Source organism: Malus sylvestris, chromosome 1 (assembly GCF_916048215.2).
Source record: "Malus sylvestris chromosome 1, drMalSylv7.2, whole genome shotgun sequence".
NCBI classification, from domain to species: domain Eukaryota; kingdom Viridiplantae; phylum Streptophyta; class Magnoliopsida; order Rosales; family Rosaceae; genus Malus; species Malus sylvestris.
The window spans coordinates 1,361,897-1,384,317 of NC_062260.1; the positions used below are offsets into that span (position 1 = coordinate 1,361,897).

Consider the following 22,421-nt stretch of genomic DNA (forward strand, 5'->3'; position numbering starts at 1 on the left):
TCCAAATCACATTCAAGGTAATCATATAAGCACACGAATTACATTGGATAGTAGGCATGAATAAACTATCAAACCAAACAATGTGGTCAAGAGTATTGTATTAGAGAAAGACCGTATTGCATTTGTAATCCTAAACTGAATAGGTTCTCTAACTCTTCTGATTAGCTTGGGTAACCATGATATGCTGCTAGGTGTCACTCATGGTTTGTGGAAGCCCTAAACGTGTATTACTAAAGGGAGAATTGAAAGTAAGTTTCAATTCACAATCGATTTGAAAGAGTTTTAATCGCCCACTGCCTCGCTAAAAGGAACCTAATGGATCGTACACCGTGTAAGGTGGAGATTGAAGAAATAATGGAGATGAGTAAGAATAATTAAATGGTTTAATTATTTATGGCAAGGATTAATTAATATGTTAATTAATCAAACGAATAAGTTCGTTAAAGACCTCGGGATAGTTTTGGACCTTAAGGCTCAATGGGCTTCGAACGTCAAGCCCATTGACTTAAGTTGTATGACAATTTAATGAATAAAGATTCACAAAGGCCCAAAAGCCCAAATCCCTTATGTGGCCGGCCATGTGTGTTGAATTAGGGTTTTTGGTTTTTTAGGTCATTTAAAGAAGTGACTATATAAAGAACTTTATAGCCTAAAATTCATTAAGGGTTCTTTTGGAGAAAATTGGAGAGAACATGTCTCTCCTTTTCTCTCTAGGAGGCCGGCCCCCTTGGAGGGATTAGCTAGCAATCCCACTCCTCCAAGGTCACTCATTTCTTCTCCAATCTAACCTTGGTGTAGACACTTAGAGGTTCTCAATTTTGGGAACTTGGAGAACCATATTCTTCCATCCAAATCCATGGATCTAAGAAGCAAGGAATGAAGGCCCTCTCCTTGGGTGATTAGCCTTTGCTTATGCAAAGAGGAATCTACAAAGGTATAAATTTCTCAACTCACTTTGATTTGAGTTGAGTCTTGGTTCACCAATCTACTAGGCTTTGAATTTCATGGGTAATGTTTTGTTTTTGAATGCATGCAAGCATAATTCCGCCTTTTAATTGTTAAATGCATGCTATAGATGTTATTCAAATGAACATGTTTTCACAAAATCATCCTTCAACGAAGAGAATGGTACCTTTTCTGACAGCTAACTCGGATTGGTTTGGCTTGAAAAAGGTTCGAAAGTGGCTGTCTTGGTCTCAAGTTAGCCATTTTTGAGCCGTTTTCCGGCCAAACCACGGCGAGTTAGCAATCCAAAAATGTGCCATTCTCTTCGTCTCATCGAAAAGTATGATTTTTGTTTTTGAATCACTTGATTTCGTTGAGTATTGGAGAAGTTATGAACGTTTAAAGTTTACCTATTTTCGGCGGGTTTTGAAGTTTTCACTCGGACCAGTCAACTTTGAGACTATTTTCCGGCAATCTCTGGCAACCATTGGGCTTCAAAATAGGTATAATCTTATTCTACACTTTCCTATCTTCATTTTGATATATTATGGGTCGAATTTGGTAAAGAAACGATTGAGTTACGAAACTTTGAAAATTGCCCAAACTTCCGGTCAAGATCTTCGGGACACTTAACGGAAGGACCAAAATGATGGATGGTGGACAATCTCAGGGACCACTTTTATCGATTTAGAATCTTAGGGACCAAAGTGATGAGTTATGCAAATCTTAAGGATCATTTTGGCGATTTATCCCATGAAAATATGACGAAACAACAATTAATCAAGCAAATAAAGCGGGATTTTTCTTTGATGATATGCAGCATTGAATTATACAAAAAGTGAATAACTGTGCTTTCAAATAAAAGATATAAGAATTGTAATCAAATCTAAGTGGCTAAATTTGTAATATTAATTGATACATATCTTTCAAGCCAAACCGAATCAAGTGACTGTTATTTGGAATTTTGGACAAATACTGTGTATCAATTTATTAGGGGTTAAGTGCCGATCATTGGTAATAACTTTTTAAAACATTATACACAACTACTAAATGTTTTGAAAAATATACATTTGTAACATCCCACATTGCTCAGGGGAGTGATCCTTAAATGTATATTCTCATCTTTACCTAGCACGAGGTCTTTTGGGAGCTCACTGGCTTCGGATTCCATCAGAACTCCGAAGTTAAGCGAGAAGGTGGCCAGGTCACTCCCATGATGGTTGACTCACTAAAAAGTTGCTCGTAAGTTCCTAGAAACAAAACCTTGAGGGGGTGGTCGGGGTCCAAAGCAGACAATATCGTGCTACTGTGGTGGAACGGGCTCGGGAAATGGTTCGTCCCGGCTGGAATGTGACACATTTGTTAGGTTGAAGGGCGTTAAATGATGATATGGACAACTATTAAAGTGTGTTTTCTTAAGTCATCTACAAAGCTTTGAATCTTCAAATTGAAGGATTTTAGCCAAACAAATTTACAGTTATACTTCGATTTGAACCAAACAAATTTACAGTTATACTTTGTTAAAATGAATAGATTTGTGAAATTAGAGCTCCAAATATTTATTAATAAAATATGTTGTTATGGCCTATATTTAACTGATAGGGGAAGGGAGGCCGGCAGCACTAAGAGAATATAGAAAGAAATGTGTTTGTAATGTTACGTAGATGATGTGTTATTTTTTCTATGTAATGCCTTTATTTATATTTATAGTAACGAGAGGGAATAAATATTTTAACAAAAACAATATTCCTAAAGTGTCTTCATCCCTGTGCGGGGATCCCTCTCTCTCTGTCTCTCTCATCGCTTTTGCTCTTCCATCTTCCCTTCCCTACGAATTGTCTAAATTAATTAAATTCACACCGTTCTCTTACCCACAATTCAAATTTGCGGGAGAGTGAGAGTAAGAGAGAGCCGAGCTTTTCAATCGGAAGGAAAAGGTCGGTGGTGGTCTGCGGTGGCGATCTCTGTTGAATGGTAGTCGGTAGAGATGCTTAGGCGACTCACATTGCCCGCAAAAATGGCCTCAACCAACTCAAAGAGGAGGTGCTGATTCACTTATGCCTTCTCTTTTTCTTTCCATTTTTCTACAACCGAGTACTGAGTGCTCTATCATGTTTGATTCCTATTGATTTTGTTTGCTGTTAATTACCTGTGTTAGTGCATCGTTAGCTTAATGTTGGAAATTAAGGGTTAGTTATGGTTTGAATTTTCCATCTATTCATCTCTGTATATATGTATGCTATGCCTCTCTATGTATCAATCTTTTCTTTTTTGTGGACTATTTATACAGGACTCTTGACCAAATATATGCTGATTAGTTAATTACTTTGTTAATTCATTCCCTCTAAAATTAAGAAAAAAAAATTGGTTAATTAATTTTTTTCTGGGTTTTATTTCTTTTGATTCCCCCTCCATCCCTCCAATTTGTTTATTTAATTTTCTCCATTTTCTGCATTGCCTGCAGCTGAACTTTCCAGTAATTAAACAATCGGACGCTCAAGGCTGATAGAGTTTTGCTGAACGCATTCCGCTATCAAAAAGTCGAGCAATTGCCTTTTGCTTGGGAGATGAAGGGGGGATATAACTATAGATTGATTGGGAAACCAATCTCTCTCACTCTGGCTGCCCTTGTATTCACAACAATATTACTTTGGGCTTGGGAGAAAAATCCTTTTGCTGATACTCTACTATTGCAAGGCCAGCGGTTTACAATGCCTTCCATAGGTTTGTTTGCCCCTCAATACGTGTGTGGTGGTTTCTATTTTTATTTTTTGTTACCAATTAAACTTTTTAACTGTTCTAAGTTTATAAAACAAAATAAAAAAGTGACGATTAAGGGTTAAAATGAACATGAAAATTCGTTTACTTAGAGAAAATGGTGAACAATGTTCTTGGGTTTTTTAAATAGTTTGAGATGTATATTACTATTTGGTTTAATGTCTAGGACAAGATTGTCGACCATATTGTGTTAATACCGTTCGTATTGTGCCTGCTATAACATTCCACATGTTTTGATGTGCCTAAACTTTTGTTCACAACATGGACTCCGGTTCTCTTCGTTAATTTGAACAAGAGTCCCATGTGCCACACCCTCTTTGCCAAACTGCAGTGGCATAGAAACGTATAACTTCATTTTTGTACAACGTAGCTGCTATCAAGAACTAAATCTACTAGCTTAGTACAGTCCTTCATAGCCCATACTTGCCAGATAATGGTAGAAGGCAGTGAAAAATTAGTTTGCTCTATCGTCTCATGATGATTTTCAACTATCGCACTTTAAATGGTACCCCTTACCATTAAGAAAACAAGATTCCCTGTCTGCAGAAAGCTTAACAAGTTGTTATAAGAAATGAGAAGCAACTGTACAAAAACATTATCTACTCTACATTGCCTATTTAAATTTTGATAATCTATGTAACTCCCCATACTATCATCTTTTGCATTTCTATTACTCAATTATTTAAGGGGGAAACAAAATTTGATTGCATATGACAATAAAGTTACTCAAGAAAAGGGATGGCCACAAAGTACCTGAAGGCGGTTTTTGTTTTATTTATCTATGATTCGTCTGTTAAATATGATAATGAATGGATGGATGGCACATGACATACTCTAGTGACTCTTCTTTGGAGAAACTCACAGGTTCTTAGAAACTTATTTTCCGTACAAGTAAAATCGAAATAAGGATAAACTAAATGTCAAAAGGCTTGTTTATTACAGAAAAAAGTCAGAATTAGGATAGGATGATGGTTGAACTTTGGTGGCTATGTGGGATATGTGGATAACTATTGCTTGCATGAAAATGTCACAAATTAGGGTGAGATGAAATAATGTTTTTCCTGTCTAATTGGTCAGTGCTGAAGGAAAAGCCAAATGAAGATAGGAGAATGACATGATTCGTTGTTATTTACTTCCTAAGCATCTCTTGAAAGCTAAATGGTAAATGCTAACTTCCGTATCTGGCAAAGTAATTAGGACCTAAGAGTTGACCTCAATAGTAATGCTAAAATGTGTGCCAAGTGATTGAAGGCTGCAGTTTCAGCTACTTGTCACTAGTTTTGCCTGCCTAATCAGTCAGCGCCCAGAGGAGTTCAGTTTTGGTCGGCCTTTTGGGCTTCTTTTTCTAAGGAGTTTAAGCAAATCTCTTATTCTAGTATATTGGCTTGACTTGGCAGGCTGGAATTCTTTAGTTTGGAATTGTCTAGTTTTAGCTTTTTTGTAACTTTGTTTATGGTTTCTTTCCTAGTGGTGTTCTTGACCACTCGTGTTTTTTCCTTGCTGTTTTACTGTCTTTGCAATGAAATAGTATCTTTTTCTTCAATGCTGAAAGCACTGACTAATATAGATTAAGATATGGCATATTATTGACATCATTAACCATCTTACCTGCTTCCTTGTCTGCCTGCTGATGAATTTTTTCTGTTATATTTAGATTTTCTTGGGGACTTCTTAAATAATTCCTCAAAACCTATGAAGACAAATGGAAATGCTGAAGGGAAGGATTCATTTTTGAATACAGTAGAAGATAGAAAAGTAGTAGAGAATTTTGGCACTGCCCCACTAGATTCTATGTATGCATTCTCTCCTAGAATGCAAGAAAGTAATGGGATCGTGACATCTTTACAAACTAAAGGTATGTTCCCTTTATTGTTAAATTTTGTAGTTAACTATAGTTATCTTATTGCTTTAGTTGCTCATAGAATAGAATAGTACATTAAATCTGCCTCTCTGAATTGTTTTTCTTAATAAAGAAACAATTGTATACAGTATTGATTACTTTGTGAAAAAATTAGAACAGATTGAGGTGCAAGCCAATTAATAGAGAGAATAAAGAGTGGATAAAAGATTGTCTCTATTTAAAAAAAAATTAATAAAAATAAAGTGGATAAGAAAATTTGGCCCTGGATTTCCCTAGAGTTATATCGCAGATAACCAGGTTTGCTTTTGTTTTTGCCTTGACTGTGTCAATGTTGTCTGATTATTTGGCATTATCTTGATTAGATTTATCTATTATCTTTTATCTTTTATCTTGTCCTTCTCTTCATTAAAAAGAAGAAATTAAAGAGAGACAGGAGGCTGCTGCGCCTCTTCATTCATCCTTGGTTCATCCCACTTTCCCTCATCCACAGCTAATGTAACATGACTGCCCCTGTCCAAGTCATATATCAGGGTCCCACCCAATAGAGGAGCTTACCTTTGTGACATGGAGTCACATGCCCCTATAAACCGAGGATAAATATGAGGCCCAAGCTGAGAGCTGTTGCACCCTCTTGAAAGGGTACGTGTGTGCACTTCATTTCACCTCCGACCATTGTTGATGACTGATGTGGTAAAAACTAACGCACAAATTAAACCGTATTAAGATAGTTGTAGTATGTGTAAGTAGGGATCGTTCTAGGCCGGGGATTAGTTAGGGATGCTAATCAACACAAATTAAACTTCAAAACTGAAAACTAGACTCTAGTGACTCAAAACTGCCCAGAATGACTCCAAACAGCACAAAACTAAGTTCAATTGACTCAAAAAAAGAACTAGAGGGTGATTTGGACGAAATTAAACTAAAAAGACTCAGAATACTAAATGGGGGTTGTTTTGACGAATTTAAAGTAAACCTAAGTACTTGCGGAAACAAACTAAAGGTAATACGAAATTGGATGTTTTTAGGGGTGTAAGGCTAGTTAGAGCATCCTTCTCCACACATGACACATATGCATACAAATCTATTTCCAGTTATTATTCCTATAAACCATGAATGACAATGCCCCAAATTAATCGTGAGAAGCACAAAGTAACTTTCAGATTTTCCTAAGTTCATTGAATTGGACTCAGCGATGCAACCAAATTATTCTTATCAAGTTCCGTATATGAACATCATGATAGAGATGCATATCAAAGATCATTAAGTTCTATAAAAATCATAAGCATTGACAAGGCATTTGTAACTATGAACTGCATGATACTCTTGCCAAGAATTTACTTAACACAATCATGACTAGTGACTTTTACTACTTGTGAATATAAGTTCATAACGATTAGGTGAAATTCCATTATATTCTAGCATCAAATTCATGCATGCAAACTAAGTATGCATCTTTAATCAACACACAAGAACAAGTTCTCCATAAAACAGATAAGTAAATTGCATTCACAATTTATGAAACAATAACTGGATGTAATCAATTCATATCACATATATGTTCATGGCTTTGAATTCACCTCTAACTAAAACGAAATTAGTTCCACATGTTCATCATAATTGAAGACCAAATTAAAATAAACATTGGACTAAAACTAAGGATAGAAAGAACCCAGAAATGCTCCAACACTCCAATGGCAGATTTGGCACAATCCTTGGCTGCAGGGTCACGACACAAGGCCTTCTTCTCCTTGCAAGCACGGCACATGTCTCTAAAAACTCTCAGAAACCTGCGGCACTCTTTTTATTTTTCTCTCTGAATTTCTCTCTTGCGTGTGGTGCTCTGAATGGTGTGGCAAAGATGTGTATTTATAGGGCTAGGGTTCAGCACAATTTCTAAAGGGAAAAGGATTGCACAACAATAATTTGTAGAGGAGAAGGATAGCACAATCCTAAGAGGAAAGGGAATAGGATACACAACAGGTTTCTAGGCTTCTAGAAAGGGTGGTGCGGCACTCTTTTAGGACCAGGAATAGGGATTCTAGAAAGGGTTATGGCAGGTTTCTAGAAGGAAAGGGATAAGAGGGTGCGGCACCAATTTAGGGCAAAGGATAGGGCTTCTAGAACCAGATATTTAGGTGATTTAATGTGAAATTAATTCCCCCTTGCAGCTGGAATTAAAGTAGGATAAGATTAGGATAGGATAAGATAAGATAAGGTTAGTTTGGATAAGATAAGGTTGGATAATGTTTCTTCCTTTTAGCTGATTCCTTATCTTCCAAGTCTTGAATTAATTCTTCCAGATTTGTAGCACATTTTTAGCCTCTTTAAACTTCAAAAAGTCCATCCATTATGCTCCATACGCATGCTATCCATTCAAAGCCCAAAACTGCTCTAAAATGCTCCAAATTGCCTTTTCTTGCCACTTTTGCCATTTGGACTTACAAACACACGAAAATAGCTTAAATCACTATAATAAACAGAAACTAACTCACTAAATGCAAAGAAACAAGTTAACAAAGTCTCATAAATATGCTCCTATCAATGACTCCCTAGTTGGTTAATTAAACTGATATAATTAACCAACGAGGGAAAATTCCTCCCCCTCAATGCCCCCTTTGGAAAAATTTCCTCTATCCGCTTCAGATGGTAGTAAATTGGTGAAGCTCTGTGCATCATCAGCATTGCATCATCCTTTTTTCCCTCATCCTCACCCAATGCAACATGAATGCCTCTGTCCAAGTTATATGTCAGGGTCCCACCAAATGGTGCAGCTTACCTTCATGACATGGGAGGCACACGGGCCAATAAATGGACTATAAATATGAGGCCCAAACGGATAACTTTTTCACCCTCTTGAAATGAGTGCGTGCACATCCCACCTCCGACTCTGGTTGGTGACCCCCTAGTTTGTTAATTAAACTGATATAAATATCACATGCCCTCTTGAAATAAGGTGTCCCCCCTGGGAAAAATTCCTCCTCCATAGTGCTCCTTTGGAAGAAATTCCTTTATTCGCTTCAGATGGTAGTAGATTGGTAAATCTCTGTGCATCATCAGCATTGCATTGATTGATTGATACAACAACAACAACAACAACAACAACAACAAAGCCTTATCCCACCAAGTGGGGTCAGCTGCACTGATTGATTGACAAAAAAAATAAAAATAAAAAATCTATCTTAAGTTTGCCAAAATTTGCAGAATCTTGGGCAGGACATGATGGTTGTTAAGAGAGAATTTAAAGATGGGTTGAGTGCGGGTTGATGGATTCTTGGAGAATGGGATTCAGGAGATGAAAATGATATTGAGGAACTCGTGAAGAGATTGGCAAGAGGGGAGTGAGAAGGTATTTTGGTTCTTTTTATTTGGTTTTGTGTAGGCTTTAACTAAAAGGGTATGTTCTTGTATAGAAAGAAGTCCATCTGACATTGAGAGAGCAAATGCAAAAGATAGTGAAAACAGAGAAGTTAAAGCAAGATAGCGATGCATGATTAAAAAAAGGTCGTACCCAGTGCACAAGGCTCCCGCTTTACGCAGGGTCTGGGAGAGGTGAATGTCGGCTAGCCTTACCCCCATTTATGGAGAGGCTGCTCCCAAGTCTCGAACCCGAGACCTACCGCTCATGGGCGAAGGCACTTGCCATCACACCAAGTGCGACCTCTAAAATCTCTCTCTCTCTCTCTCTCTCTCTCTCTCTAGTCTCTACAATGGTATGGAAAAGGCTGCTACTTTTAATATTAACCAAATCAACTTCCGGGGAAGGAGGTCTTGGTGGGATTATGAATGGAGACAAACATCCGCTGCAGTCCCTAATTTTAGAAAAGAAAACAGAAGTACAAATAAAGAGTTAAAAAGATAATGGCATGTATTTCACAGAAGAGTGAAAAATGATCACTCTTAACATCATGTTATGGTTTAGAACGGCATAAAATTGTTTCATGCCATCAATTGCATAGCACTCTTGCTGATTGGAGAGTTTGTTTGATATAAATACATTATGCACATAATTTTTCACTGGAAAGTCTTTCCATATGTAGAGTTGTTGTTTACACTGTTTCTCTGCTATGTTGAAAGGTTTCCGTTACACAGATTTATCACATCATGCTTCATGGTTCATTGTTTTCTAAGCTTGTGGAGTTTTCAACTGTGCAGTGTGTAATTATGCCAAGGGTAGATGGGTTGCAGATAGCACACGCCCTTTATATTCGGGGTTTAATTGTAAACAGTGGTTATCACAAATGTGGGCATGTAGGCTGACACAACGAACAGATTTTTCTTTTGAGGGCTACCGATGGAAGCCAGCAAATTGTGAAATGCCAGAGTTTGAACGCTCTGCATTCTTGAGAAGGTAACTCTTTTATGTTTGAACTTACTTAAATTTTGATGTGAAGTTGCCAGTTGTGTTCATCATTCATTAAAAAGACAATTCCGCTGGAAGAGAAAACACCTTGATTGTTTTTCTCATTTTTTATACTTGCATTTATGTTTGCTTACTTTTTCCCAGGTACAGAACTCGGTCGTTGTCTAATCAGGGCTTCTTGCCTGGTTAACTCGTGAAAAGCTTCAACTTACTTTTTGATTTGTATTTATAATATTTTGGACTGAAAGCATATAATTTCCCTTGGTTTCCACTTCAAGCACACCTATATTTTTCAACTAGAAGTCTAAAATATGTCCCCGAGTCATGAATGAATCCTCTCATACAGTCTTACTTTGAAATCCTTTTAACAATATGGACCACAGTGTTCACCCGAGTTTAAGATTTGGTGCAATACAGAGAAATGGTTTATCTTGCTGTGGTCAGTGTTCTAAATGTGAATGTGCCTTTCAGGATGCAGGACAAAACGATTGCTTTCATAGGAGATTCATTGGGCAGACAACAGTTCCAGTCTTTGATGTGTATGGCAACTGGTGGGGAAGAAAACCTAGAAGTTCAGAACGTTGGAAAGGAATATGGTCTTGTCAAACATCGTGGAGCCATTCGTCCTGATGGCTGGGCTTATCGATTCCCGAACACCAATACCACTATATTATATTATTGGTCAGCAAGCCTATCTGATCTAGTGCCCATTAACATCTCAGACCGAGCCAGTGATATTGCCATGCATTTGGATCGACCCCCGGCTTTCTTGAGACAATTCCTTCATCGGTTTGATGTGCTGGTTCTTAATACAGGGCATCATTGGAACAGGGGAAAGATTAATGGAAACCGGTGGGTAATGTATGTAGACGGAAAGCCCAATGAAGACAAGAAACGTGCAGAAATTGAGAATGCTAAGAATTTTACTGTGTACAGTATTTCCAGGTGGGTTGATTCTCAACTTCCATCACATCCTCGCCTAAAAGCTTTCTTTCGGACTATTTCACCAAGACATTTCTTCAATGGTGACTGGAATACTGGGGGTACCTGTGACAATACTAATCCGTTGGCTGGAGGAAGTGAAGTAGTCCAGGAAGGATCCAGTGATTCAGTAACTGAGGGTGCTTTCAAAGGTACAAAAATAAAGTTACTGGATATAACTGCTCTTTCTCAAATTAGAGATGAAGGTCACATATCTCACTATACTATTAGAGGAAAAGGAAATGCAGGCATAAATGATTGCTTACATTGGTGCTTACCGGGAATTCCAGATGCATGGAATGAACTCCTTGTTGCACAAATATAGGAGGCAGCGGCCTTGCCACGTGGTATACACCAAACCTGCTATTCTTCATGGTCTGATAAGAAGACCAACTACTTTTTCTGGTATGAAATTCTTTTGTTTTGTAAGTTTCACAGTGCTGATAGAATCAAATTCTAGTTGTTCACATAGGTGTTATTCCAACAATGTCAGTAAAATATACCAAGAGATTGTAATAGTTGTACCCTTGGACCCGACCTGTTGTACTGTATTATACCATGAGTACATTTTTGCTCACTATCCTATTAGTTATCATTAGATTAGTTTAAATTTCGAGATTTGTGTAGTTAATAGATTAAATCAAACTCATTTAACGGTGATCAATAGGGTGGTGGGCATTACCATCGTATTCGTGCGGTGAGCAAAAATATTTCCATTGTACATTACAGTAAGAGTTGCTGCTAAGTTAGTGAGGAATTTTTTCGGTTCGTAGCAAAGTTGGAACTAGTCGTGCATGTTTTGTTGTTTATGCAGCTATTGGCATCTTGTTGCTTGTGGATATCGACGTGCACGCATTTTTTTAATAGCAGAAGAGCATATCTTATAGGACCTTGTTTTTTACTTGTTTTAAAAGAACTTCTTCAGTAACCAGTAACCACCACGTAGTGATCTAGTGGTCAAGGACGAATTTTAAGCCCATAGTCACAGATTTCATGTTCGGTCGACAATCACCAATCTCATGTTCTAACATCAATGCTTGGGGCAGTGCAGGGGTAGGGTATTAAGATTTATATAGAAATTTGTTGAGTTTTTTAAGTGATTGACTTTTACGAATTTAGTGGATTTTCACTAACTATTATAATCTTCATAAAATTTTAGTGTTGTAAATATAATTAATTGTGCGGCTCACTTGAGGCTAATATGCAATATCTCAATAGTTTAGCACCTGTGTGTGTAAATGCTAAGCCTAAAAATAGGCAGCCTAATGTACTCTTATTTTCTCTCCCTATTCTCTCTTTTGTCTCTCTCTATTCTCTGGTTTTCTCTCTTATTCTACACTGTATTTTCAACAGACTTTTAATGATATACTTTTATGGAAAAAAAAGGAATTCAATGATAGCCTTAAGCAGATTTGTAGAGATTTCAATGCTAGAATTTTTTAAGATTCTGTGGATTTTCATGGACTTTTAATTAACCAACTTATAAATAAGCATTGTTATGGTAGTAGAAAAGTTGGTGTCTTGGGTGTTGACGCTAATAGTATGTGTAAGAAAAGAATGAAAAAGAGGATCATTCACCGAGGGACCACCGAATGGAGTATCGCGAACCCGCCTCCGCCACTGTCGCACGAACCATTTATGATGATTGCGTCTAGGTGGATGGTGGGACACGACTTGGAGTCTTGCAGTGCAAGTAAGCAGATCAAAGATGTATTTAGTCTAAGTCAAGTGATGTGATATAAACTAGCACTCAAATTAAACCCTCTTATTGACAATTGTAGTAAAGATGTAAGTAGGGATCGTTCTAGACCGGGGATTAGGAGGGATTGCTAATCTACTTAAAACTGACTTAAAAACATAAAACTAGTCTTGAAAACACTTAACTAGACTCAAAGAACTCAAAACAAACTAAAAAGACTCAAAACAGCACAAAACAATCAAATAGACTCAAACTAGACACTAGGAGGTGATTTGGACGAAAATTGATTTTAAAATGACTTAAAACACTTAAAAACATAATTTGGACAGATTCTAACTAACTTGACGCAACAAAGTAAAGGGAATTGGGTTTTTGACGAATTTAAGGTAAAGACAAGTAAATTAAAGACTCAAACAATTTTAGCACGAATTTGGGAGAAAATATGGGTGATTGGCTAGTTAGAGGGTTCTTCTCTACACATGACACACTTGCACATAAATCGATTTCCAGTTGCTTTTCCAATAAACCATGAACCTCAACGCCCCAGATTAACCGTGAACAACATTAATTAACCCTCAAATTTTCCTTAAGTCATTGAATTGGATGGACAACGCATCGGCAACCAAATTATTCTTCAATAGTCCCCTACATGAACATTATAATAGAGATACAATCAAAGATCATTAAGCTTTGTGAAAATCATAAGCATTGACAAGGCATTCGTAACTACTCATGCCAGGAATTTAACTTAACACGATCGTGACCAGCGACCTTCACTACTTATGAATATAAGTTTGTAACGATTATGTGAAACTCCCTTATATCCTAGCATCAAATCCCTGCATGCAAACTAAGTGTGCACCCTTAATCAACAAATGATAGGAGCATATGTATGCGACTTAGTTAACATGTTTTCTTGCATTTCCTTAGTTAGTTTATGCTTATTATAGTGTTTTAAGCTATTTTCGTGTGTTTGAGGTCATAATGGCAAAGTTGGCAAGAAAGTGCATTTTGGTGCAGTTTTGGGTTGAAATGGATTGCATGCATATGGAGCAAGTTGGATGGACGTTTTTGGTGCTTAAATGAGGCTAGGAATGTGCTACAAATCTGGAGAAATTATTTCAAGACTTGGAAGACAAAAAATCAGCAAGAAAGAAGGAACATTATCCAAACCTTATCCAAACTGTAACTAACCTTATCTTATCCTATCCTATCCTATCCTAATCTTTTCCTAACTTAATTCCTGCTGCAAGGGGGAGTTAATTTCTAATTTAAATCACCTAGAAACCTTTCTAGAAGGCATTTTCCTTGCCTTGCAATCCACTCCCTTTTCCCTCCAAGTCTGCCGCAACTTCCTATCCCTTTTCCCCTTTGGATTCTGATTGTGTTAGCTTTTTTCTTATTGGATTTGGATTGTGCAAAGCCTTTTCAGAAATTAATTAGGCTTTGACCCTTCTCTTGAGGCCCAAGCAATATGTGCCGCACCCTATAAACCCTAGACCTAATTCTGAGGGTTTTCAGCCATGCTATATATATATGTGTGCCGCACCACTGACACCTATATATTCTACACCACCCACCACACCATAATTCATTCTACACCACCACCCATTCAGAAATCCATATTTTGGCGCAGAGGAGAGAAGACAAGACCTTGCTGTGACTTCCATTGGAGAAGGAGGAATGTGCTGCAAGCCTACCTGCATCCTTTGGAGTTTCTAGAGTTCTTTCTTCCCTTGTTTGTTTCCATGTTTATTTCAAATTGCTTTTCAATTGTTATGAACATGTGTAACTAATTTTCTTATTAGTTAGAGGTGAATTCGAAGCCATGGACATATGTTTGATATGAATTGATTACCTTCAGTTTTTGTTTCGTAAAACATGAATGTGGTTTACTTATTTGATTGATTGAGAACTTATTTGTGTATGTTGATTGAGGGTGCACACTTAATCTGCATGCATGAATCTGATGCTAAAATATAAAGGAGTTTCACCTAGTCGTTATGAACTTATATTTATAAGTAGTGGAGGTTGCTAGTCACAATCGCGTTAAGTAAATCCATGACAAGAGTATCATGCAGGTCATAGTTACAAATGCCTTGTCAATGCTTATGATTTTCATAGAACGTAATGATCTTTGATTGTATCTCTATCATGCTGTTCATATAGGGAACTTGAATTTGGTTGCCGATGCATATTCCATCCAATTCAATGAACTTAGGAAAATCTGAAAGTTAATTTGTGCTTTTCATGATTAATTTGGGGCATTGTTGTTCATGGTTTAAAGAAACAATACTGGAAATCAATTTATTTTGCATATGTTTCATGTGTGGAGAAGAATCCTCTAGCTAGCTTTTCACCCTTGAATTAACCTAAATTCGTTTTTACCTTGCTCTGTTTCTGCAAGTTATTTGTTTTAGTTAATTTCGTCCAAGTCAATCCCCACTTTAATTAAGTGTGTTAGATTAGTTAGAAGAGTATTTGAATCTGTCCAAATTAGTGTTTTGAGTCAAGTAAGTCTTAAATTCATCCAAATAACTCTTTACAGTCAGTTTTGAGTCTTTTTTATTCTTTTGTGCTGTTTTGAGTTAGTTTAGTTTGTTTTGAGTCATTTAAGTCTAGTTAAGAGTCTTAGAGTCTAGTTTTCTATTTTTAAGTTTAGTTTTGTGTTTTTAAGTCAGTTTTTAGTAGATTAGCATCCCTAGTTAATCCCCAATCTAGAACGATCCCTACTTGCATCTTTACTACAATTGTCAACAATAGGGTTTAATTTGTGTGTTAAGTTAATTTTCACATCAACAAACAAGAATAAGTTATGAATCAAACAGTTAAGTAAATTGCATTCACGATTTATAGAATCACAACTGGAAGTAATCAATTCATATTGCAAATATATTCATGGCTTTGAATTTCCACCTAGCTAAAACGACTTTAGCTCCTCATGTTCGCAAAACAAAGATAAATTAAATTAAACATTAGAAACAAAGGATGGATTACACCTAAAAATGTTCCAGCAACCCAACTTGAATGGCAAGCACTTCCAAGGGTCCTTCTTCTTCTTCTTTGTTGTGGCACAAGGTGTGGGTGAAGGTTTGAGTGATGAATTGTATGGAAGAATGGTTGAAAGTATGAATGGTGGTGAATGGATGTGTTGATGGCTGAGTGGATGGATTGAATGGTGCGGCAAGGGCCTTATTTATAGGGGAAGGAAAGGGCACGGCTGGGAATTAATTTGGGAAAGGTTTAAGATTCCAAATCCTCCAAGAAAAGGGTAACAAATCAAAATCCCAAGAGAAAAAGGGTAAGTGATATGCGGCAAGCCTAGAAAGAAAGGGGAATGTGACTTCCTTGCACGGCAAGGAAGGATTCCTTGCAGATTTGGTGCGGCACCCTATAGGAATGGGTTTAGGTCTTCTAGAATCATGATTTAAGTGTCCTAAAATAATTAAGGATCCTCTTTTGCAGCTGGAAATTAAATGGTGAAGGATTAGGAAAGTTTAGGACAAAATAAGGTAACTTTGGCTAGCATTCCTTCTTTCTTGCTTGCATCCTTTACTTCCTTTTCTTGAATTAATTTCTTCATAACTTCAGCATAATCCTAGCCTCCTTTGGTCTTCAAATTCGTCCATCCACCATGCTCCATGCATGTGCTATTTATTTCAAGCCCAAAACTGCTCCAAAAGGCACCAAAATGCACTTTCTTGCCACTTTAGCTTTTTAAACCTACAAACATACGAAAATAATTTAAAATACTAAAATAACTAGGAACTAACAACATAAATGCAAGAAAACAAGTTAACTAAGTCGCATAAATATGCTCCTATCATCAAGACTAAGACTAGAACAGTCACGAGATATGGAGCTTTCTAATCGAAGGGTCATGCTTCTCGTCTCGATCCTAGTTTAGGGTAAGGACAATACACCAGTCAACCAGTGTGGTGGCGAACACAATGTGCTATAAGCTAAGCTATTCACCTTGTAAATGGAAGAGATATAGAATATATATATATATATATATATCTTTTTAATCCAATTCTTCATTCCCGGTTCAATAAGGATTCACTATCCTGAATGGTTTCCTTCTCAACTAGCATAAATAAACCCTTCTAGGTTCATTGACAGGAGCATATTATGCAACTTAGTTAGCTTGTTTTCTTGCATTTTCATAGTTAGTTCTTACTTATTATAGTGTTTTAAGCTATTTTCGTGTCTTTGTGGGTTTAAATGACAAAGTTAGCAAGAAAGTGCAAATTGGAGCATTTTGAAGCAGTTTTGGGCACCAAATGGATAGCTTATGAATGGAGCAAGATGGATGGACGAATTTGAAGTTCAAGATGCTAGGAATGTGCTGAAAAGATGAAGAAAATAAATCCAAGACAAAGAAGATAAGGAATCAGCTCATTTTCAGACTTGGACACATAGAGGCGTTCTTTTGAGCTGATTAATTAACTCTTTGGTGTATGCTTGGTTGTGGTTATAATTTATGAATTCACATGCAATCATAAAGGAAAAATCAGTTTTGTAACATGCTTGAAAGAAGGAACTCAAATGTACGCTACAACCTTGTGAGACTTGAGCCTAAACGTTTATTTGGAGAGTTAATAAACTGTGCATCATTGTTTTCTAAAGTCGTTGCATGATCTCATTATTCTTTGCTTGGTTGCTACTTAGAATGTGTTTCATCATTTAGTTCCAAATGCTAGAACTCATGCCTATTTCATTCAAAGCATGTTATTGATTTGCATAACACATATTCAAGATGAAGTTGTTTAGTGAGCCGAGAGCCAAAAAGCCTATCCCATTCATTATATATTTAAGTTTAACCCCGTTGAGTCTTGTTTAGCCTACGTTCTTTGTTAACCCACGCTATCCTCACCTAGCCTAGATTAGGACCATCCATACCCTTGTTCTTGAAGCATAGTAAAGCATGACTCAAATTGAATTCCTTTTGATTAATGTATTGCAGAAAACAAGTGTGGGGGAAGTGATTCTTGTGTGTGTGTGTGCCAAAGTCCTTAATAAGGCACGGGTCGGAAAAAAAAAAATAAAAAAAGAAAAGTTGTGAAAATGTATGAAAAAGAGTTCTAAAGTGTTGGTTGTTGAAGAAAGGGTCCAAAACATTGAATTCGGCCCTAAGTGTTGCTTAAATCTTCCATTTGTGTTAAAAGTTGATTTCTGCATTCTAAAGTGAATTCTAAGTTTCGATTTCATTACTTTGCTTGCTATTGCTTTAAGAACGTTTGTTATCCCTATCTTTCCTTTGTTAATCATTACCCCAAGTCCCGTTACAACCCTTGACTTCTATCTTGAGTGTTATGTGTTTCAATTTGTGGAGTTTGAATTTGGTATGAGCATATGGTGTCACTGGTTCTCGCATCTAAGTAGTAGCATTCCATTCATGAGATCATATCTAAACATGCTTAATAACTCCAGAAATTGCTTTCTTTGTAACACATATATGCGAGTGTTTGTTTCCATGTTTACATCAATCTTCTCACATATAACTAGTGTAGGGTGTGTAGTCAGAAAATGTGTGAAAATTTGAAGGACGATGGACTTGAATTGGTCATTGCACAAGGAAAGAACATGAAAAACATTGAAACAGCCACCAAGGAAACCCACGGCATGCATGAGGATTCCATTGCCGTGCCCCCTAGTGAAGATATCATTGAGATGGTGGCTGCCCTTGAGTCATTGCCATCGCAAACTGGTAAGTTTTTGGACCCTATTTTAAGTTCGGTTTCGGCTAATAAAATGCTTCCCTCAGTTGTGCAGCCACCCACACTTGAACTTAAGCCATTGCCTAGTCACTTGAGGTATGTTTTCTTGGGAGAGGATGAGACATTGCCCGTCATCATTTCATCCTCACTCACGGCACAAGAGGAGAGTAAATTAGTGAGGGTGCTAAAGGAGTACAAAACGGCAATTGGATGGACATTGGCCGACATCAAGGGAATTAGCCTTACTACGTGCATGCATCGCATACTTTTGGAGGAGGGGTCTAAAACATCTCGAGAGGCTCAACGTCGTCTCAACCCTTCTATGATGGAAGTTGTGAAGAAGGAGATCATAAAGCTTCTAGATTGTGGAGTTGTCTTTCCAATCTCGGATAGTAGGTGGGTTTCGCCCGTTCAATGCGTACCAAAGAAATTCGGAGTGACAGTGGTAGCTAATGTCGAGAATGAACTTGTTCCTCAACGCATTCAAACCGGTTGGAGGGTGTGCATCGACTATAGGAAGCTAAACACCACCACAAGGAAGGATCACTTCCCATTGCCGTTCATTGACCAAATGCTTGAGAGGTTAGCGGGTTATGCTTTCTATTGTTTTCTTGATAGTTATTTTGGTTATAATCAAATTGTCATAGCACCCGAGGACCAAGAAAAAACCATTTTTACATGCCCTTTTGGTACATTTGCATATCGTCGCATCCCTTTTGGTTTATGTAATGCACCTGCCACATTTCAAAGATGCATGATGAGCATATTTTCGGATTATGTAGAGAAAATAATTGAAGTTTTCATGGATGATTTTAGCGTCTTTGGTGATTCTTTTGATGGTTGCTTGCATAATCTAAGTTTGATCTTAAAACGTTGCGTTGAAACTAACCTTGTTCTTAATTGGGAAAAATGTCATTTCATGGTTAAACAAGGCATAGTTTTAGGTCATATAATCTCTGAAAAAGGTATTGAGGTTGATAAGTCAAAAATAGATCTTGTACGTCACTTACCCTCTCCGACTTCGGTTAGAGAGGTTCGTTCTTTTCTTGGCCATGCAGGTTTCTATCGTAGGTTTATCAAAGATTTCTCAAAGGTGGCACAACCTCTTTGCCGTCTCCTACAAAAAGAAGTGGCGTTTGAATTCACCAAGGAGTGCACGGCATCATTCAACCAACTCAAGGAGTTGTTGACCACGGCACCCATCATTGTTCCACCGGATTGGAGCCTACCTTTCGAGCTTATATGTGATGCGTCTGACTACGCTTTAGGGGCTGTTTTGGGACAAAGGAAGGACAAGAGGCCACATGTCATCTACTATGCCTCCCGGACGTTGAATGATGCACAATTGAACTATTCCACTACGGAGAAAGAACTTCTTGCTGTTGTTTTTGCTTTAGATAAGTTTAGATCATATCTAATTGGTACTAAAGTAATTGCTTTCACTGACCATGCAGTGTTGAAGTATTTGCTCACCAAAAAGGAGGCCAAGCCCCGGCTAATTCGTTGGATGCTGCTACTACAAGAGTTCGACATAGAGATTCGTGACAAGAAGGGAAGTGAGAACGTGGTGGCTGACCACCTAAGCCGCATGGTACATAATGAGGAGTCCCTACCCATTGTCGAGACATTCCCCGATGAACAATTGCTGTCCATAAAGGTTAGTGAGCCTTGGTATGCCGATTTGGTGAACTTTTTGGTGTCAAAACAAATTCCAAGCACTTTCACTAGGCACCAACGTGATAAATGTAGGCATGATGCACGGTTTTATGTGTGGGATGATCCATATTTGTGGAAATTTTGCCCGGATCAGATTGTACGTCGATGTGTGCATGATTCTGAATTTCGTTCAATTTTAAGTTTTTGTCACACATATGCATATGGTGGTCACTTTGGCACACAAAGAACAGCACTTAAGGTGTTACAATGTGGGTTCTATTGGCCTAGTATCTTTAAGGATGCTAGAACTTTTTGCTTAACATGTGATAAATGCCAAAGAATGGGTAACATAGGTGCTAGGGATCAAATGTCGCAAGTTTCTATCCTTAATGTTGAAATTTTTGATGTTTGGGGAATTGATTTTATGGGTCCCTTTCCTTCCTCGTATGGTTTCATGTATATCTTGCTTGCAGTTGATTATGTGTCGAAGTGGGTGGAAGCTAAAGCCACCCGGACTAATGACTCTAAAGTGGTTGCAGATTTTATTAGAACTAACATTTTTGCAAGGTTTGGCATGCCACGTGTCATCATAAGTGATGGAGGATCGCACTTTTGCAACCGGACCATAGAGGCGTTATTGAGGAAATACAATGTCAACCGTAGGGTTTCTACACCTTACCATCCTCAAACGAATGGCCAAGCCGAGGTTTCCAACCGTGAGATCAAACAAATTCTAGAGAAGACCGTTGGGCCTACAAGGAAGGATTGGAGCTTACGGTTAGATGATGCACTTTGGGCATATCGTATGGCGTACAAGACACCCATTGGAATGTCCCCATTTAGGCTCATCTATGGCAAGCCGTGCCATCTCCCCGTTGAATTGGAGCACAAAGCTCATTGGGCCATCAAGAAGTTCAATATGGACCTAAATGCCGCAGGAAGTCATAGGAAGTTTCAACTTAATGAACTTGATGAGATACGGCATGAGGCGTACGAGAATGCTAGCATTTACAAGGAGAAGACCAAAGCTTTCCATGATAAGATGATTCGAGGCAAAACATTCTCCATAGGCCAGAAAGTGCTCTTGTTCAACTCCCGTTTACGGTTGTTTCCCGGTAAGTTACGTTCTAAGTGGATTGGACCGTTTGTTATTACTAATGTTTTTGTTCATGGTGCAGTCCAAATCCAAAGCTTGAAAACGGGACATGAATTCAAGGTGAATGGGCACCGATTGAAGCCCTATTATGAGCACTTTGAGGAGCATGCCGTGAAGGACATCTCCCAGCATGCCGTGGGCTCCAATGAGGAGTGAATGAGTTCTTCGTCCGGCTGCAAGACATTAAAGCAAGCGCTTCTTGGGAGGCAACCCATGTATTCAAATAAGGAAGATTTTTGAATCGCTCCACAATCAGTTTTGCGTTTCTAAAAACTTTCCCTTTTCTACAGTTTTATTTTGCCTTGATTATCATTTTTATTTGTTGCTTGTTTAATTGTTTTTTGTGTGGGTTTATTTTTGAAACACTGACAGTTATGCAAGGTATTTTTACATTCATAAAAAAAGAAAGGAACATTAAGCAGATAAATACAAGAGGGAGCCTTCACAAAGGCTGCTTAGGAGAAGTCTCAGTAGTCGGCGGAGCCTCAGTAGTCGGCGGGGCCACAGAAGGAGGAGGTATCGGAGGTTGATCATTTGGAGCTTCACTACGCGGTACAGCCCCAGAAGACGAAGGCAAATGCTGTTGGAACAAACCCACAAACCTCCGATGATCAAGTAAAATCTGACCATCAGATTCTTGCATCTGGTCAATTTTCCTCTTCATGTTTGTGGCATAGTTGTGTGCGAGCTTGTGCAACTGTTTATTCTCATGCTTGAGTCCTCTAATCTCCTGTTTGAGACTCATCACTTCAGCCGCCAACGATTCAACTTGACGGGTTCGAGCAAATAGGCGTTGGGCCATGTTGGACACAGAACCTGCACACTGCACACTAAGAGCCAGAGACTCCTTAACAACTAACTCATCAGACCGTCTGGAAAGCAGTCTGTTATCTTTAGGAGTGACAAGGTTCCGGGCCACCACCGCAGCGGTCATGTCATTCTTCATCACCGAATCCCCAACGGTAAGAGGACCAGTAGGGGATATGAAGGATGGGCGCCATATGTTGTCTGGAGAAGGCGGGACTGCCTCTTCACCAAGGTTCAAGTCAAAACGATGGTCGGAAGGGCCAGACATTTTCAGAGGTGTCAAAGAAAGAAGAGGTCGGACAAGTCAAGATCGTAGAAGTGCAAGAAGAGAGTTTTCTATAGGCAAAAATTCAAGTGTGCTTTGAATGTCCTGCGTACCTCTATAAAAATCAGCATGTGATGGGATTTCAGAGATTGAAGAGGCGAGTTCAGAAATCGAAGAGGCCAACTAAAAAATC

At 38.1% G+C, this 22,421-nt stretch overlaps 1 protein-coding gene across 1 annotated transcript; it reads left to right on the forward strand.

The window, feature by feature from the left end:
- The first annotated feature begins 2,680 nt into the window (after positions 1-2,680).
- On the forward strand, positions 2,681-11,535 carry LOC126617614 (protein trichome birefringence-like 14). Its single transcript, XM_050285636.1, has 5 exons — positions 2,681-2,988; positions 3,410-3,669; positions 5,378-5,578; positions 9,737-9,932; positions 10,416-11,535. Exons 2-5 carry the CDS (start codon positions 3,513-3,515, stop codon positions 11,248-11,250), a joined length of 1,389 nt encoding a protein of 462 aa, XP_050141593.1. The 5' UTR covers positions 2,681-2,988; positions 3,410-3,512; the 3' UTR covers positions 11,251-11,535.
- The last annotated feature ends 10,886 nt before the right edge of the window (positions 11,536-22,421 follow it).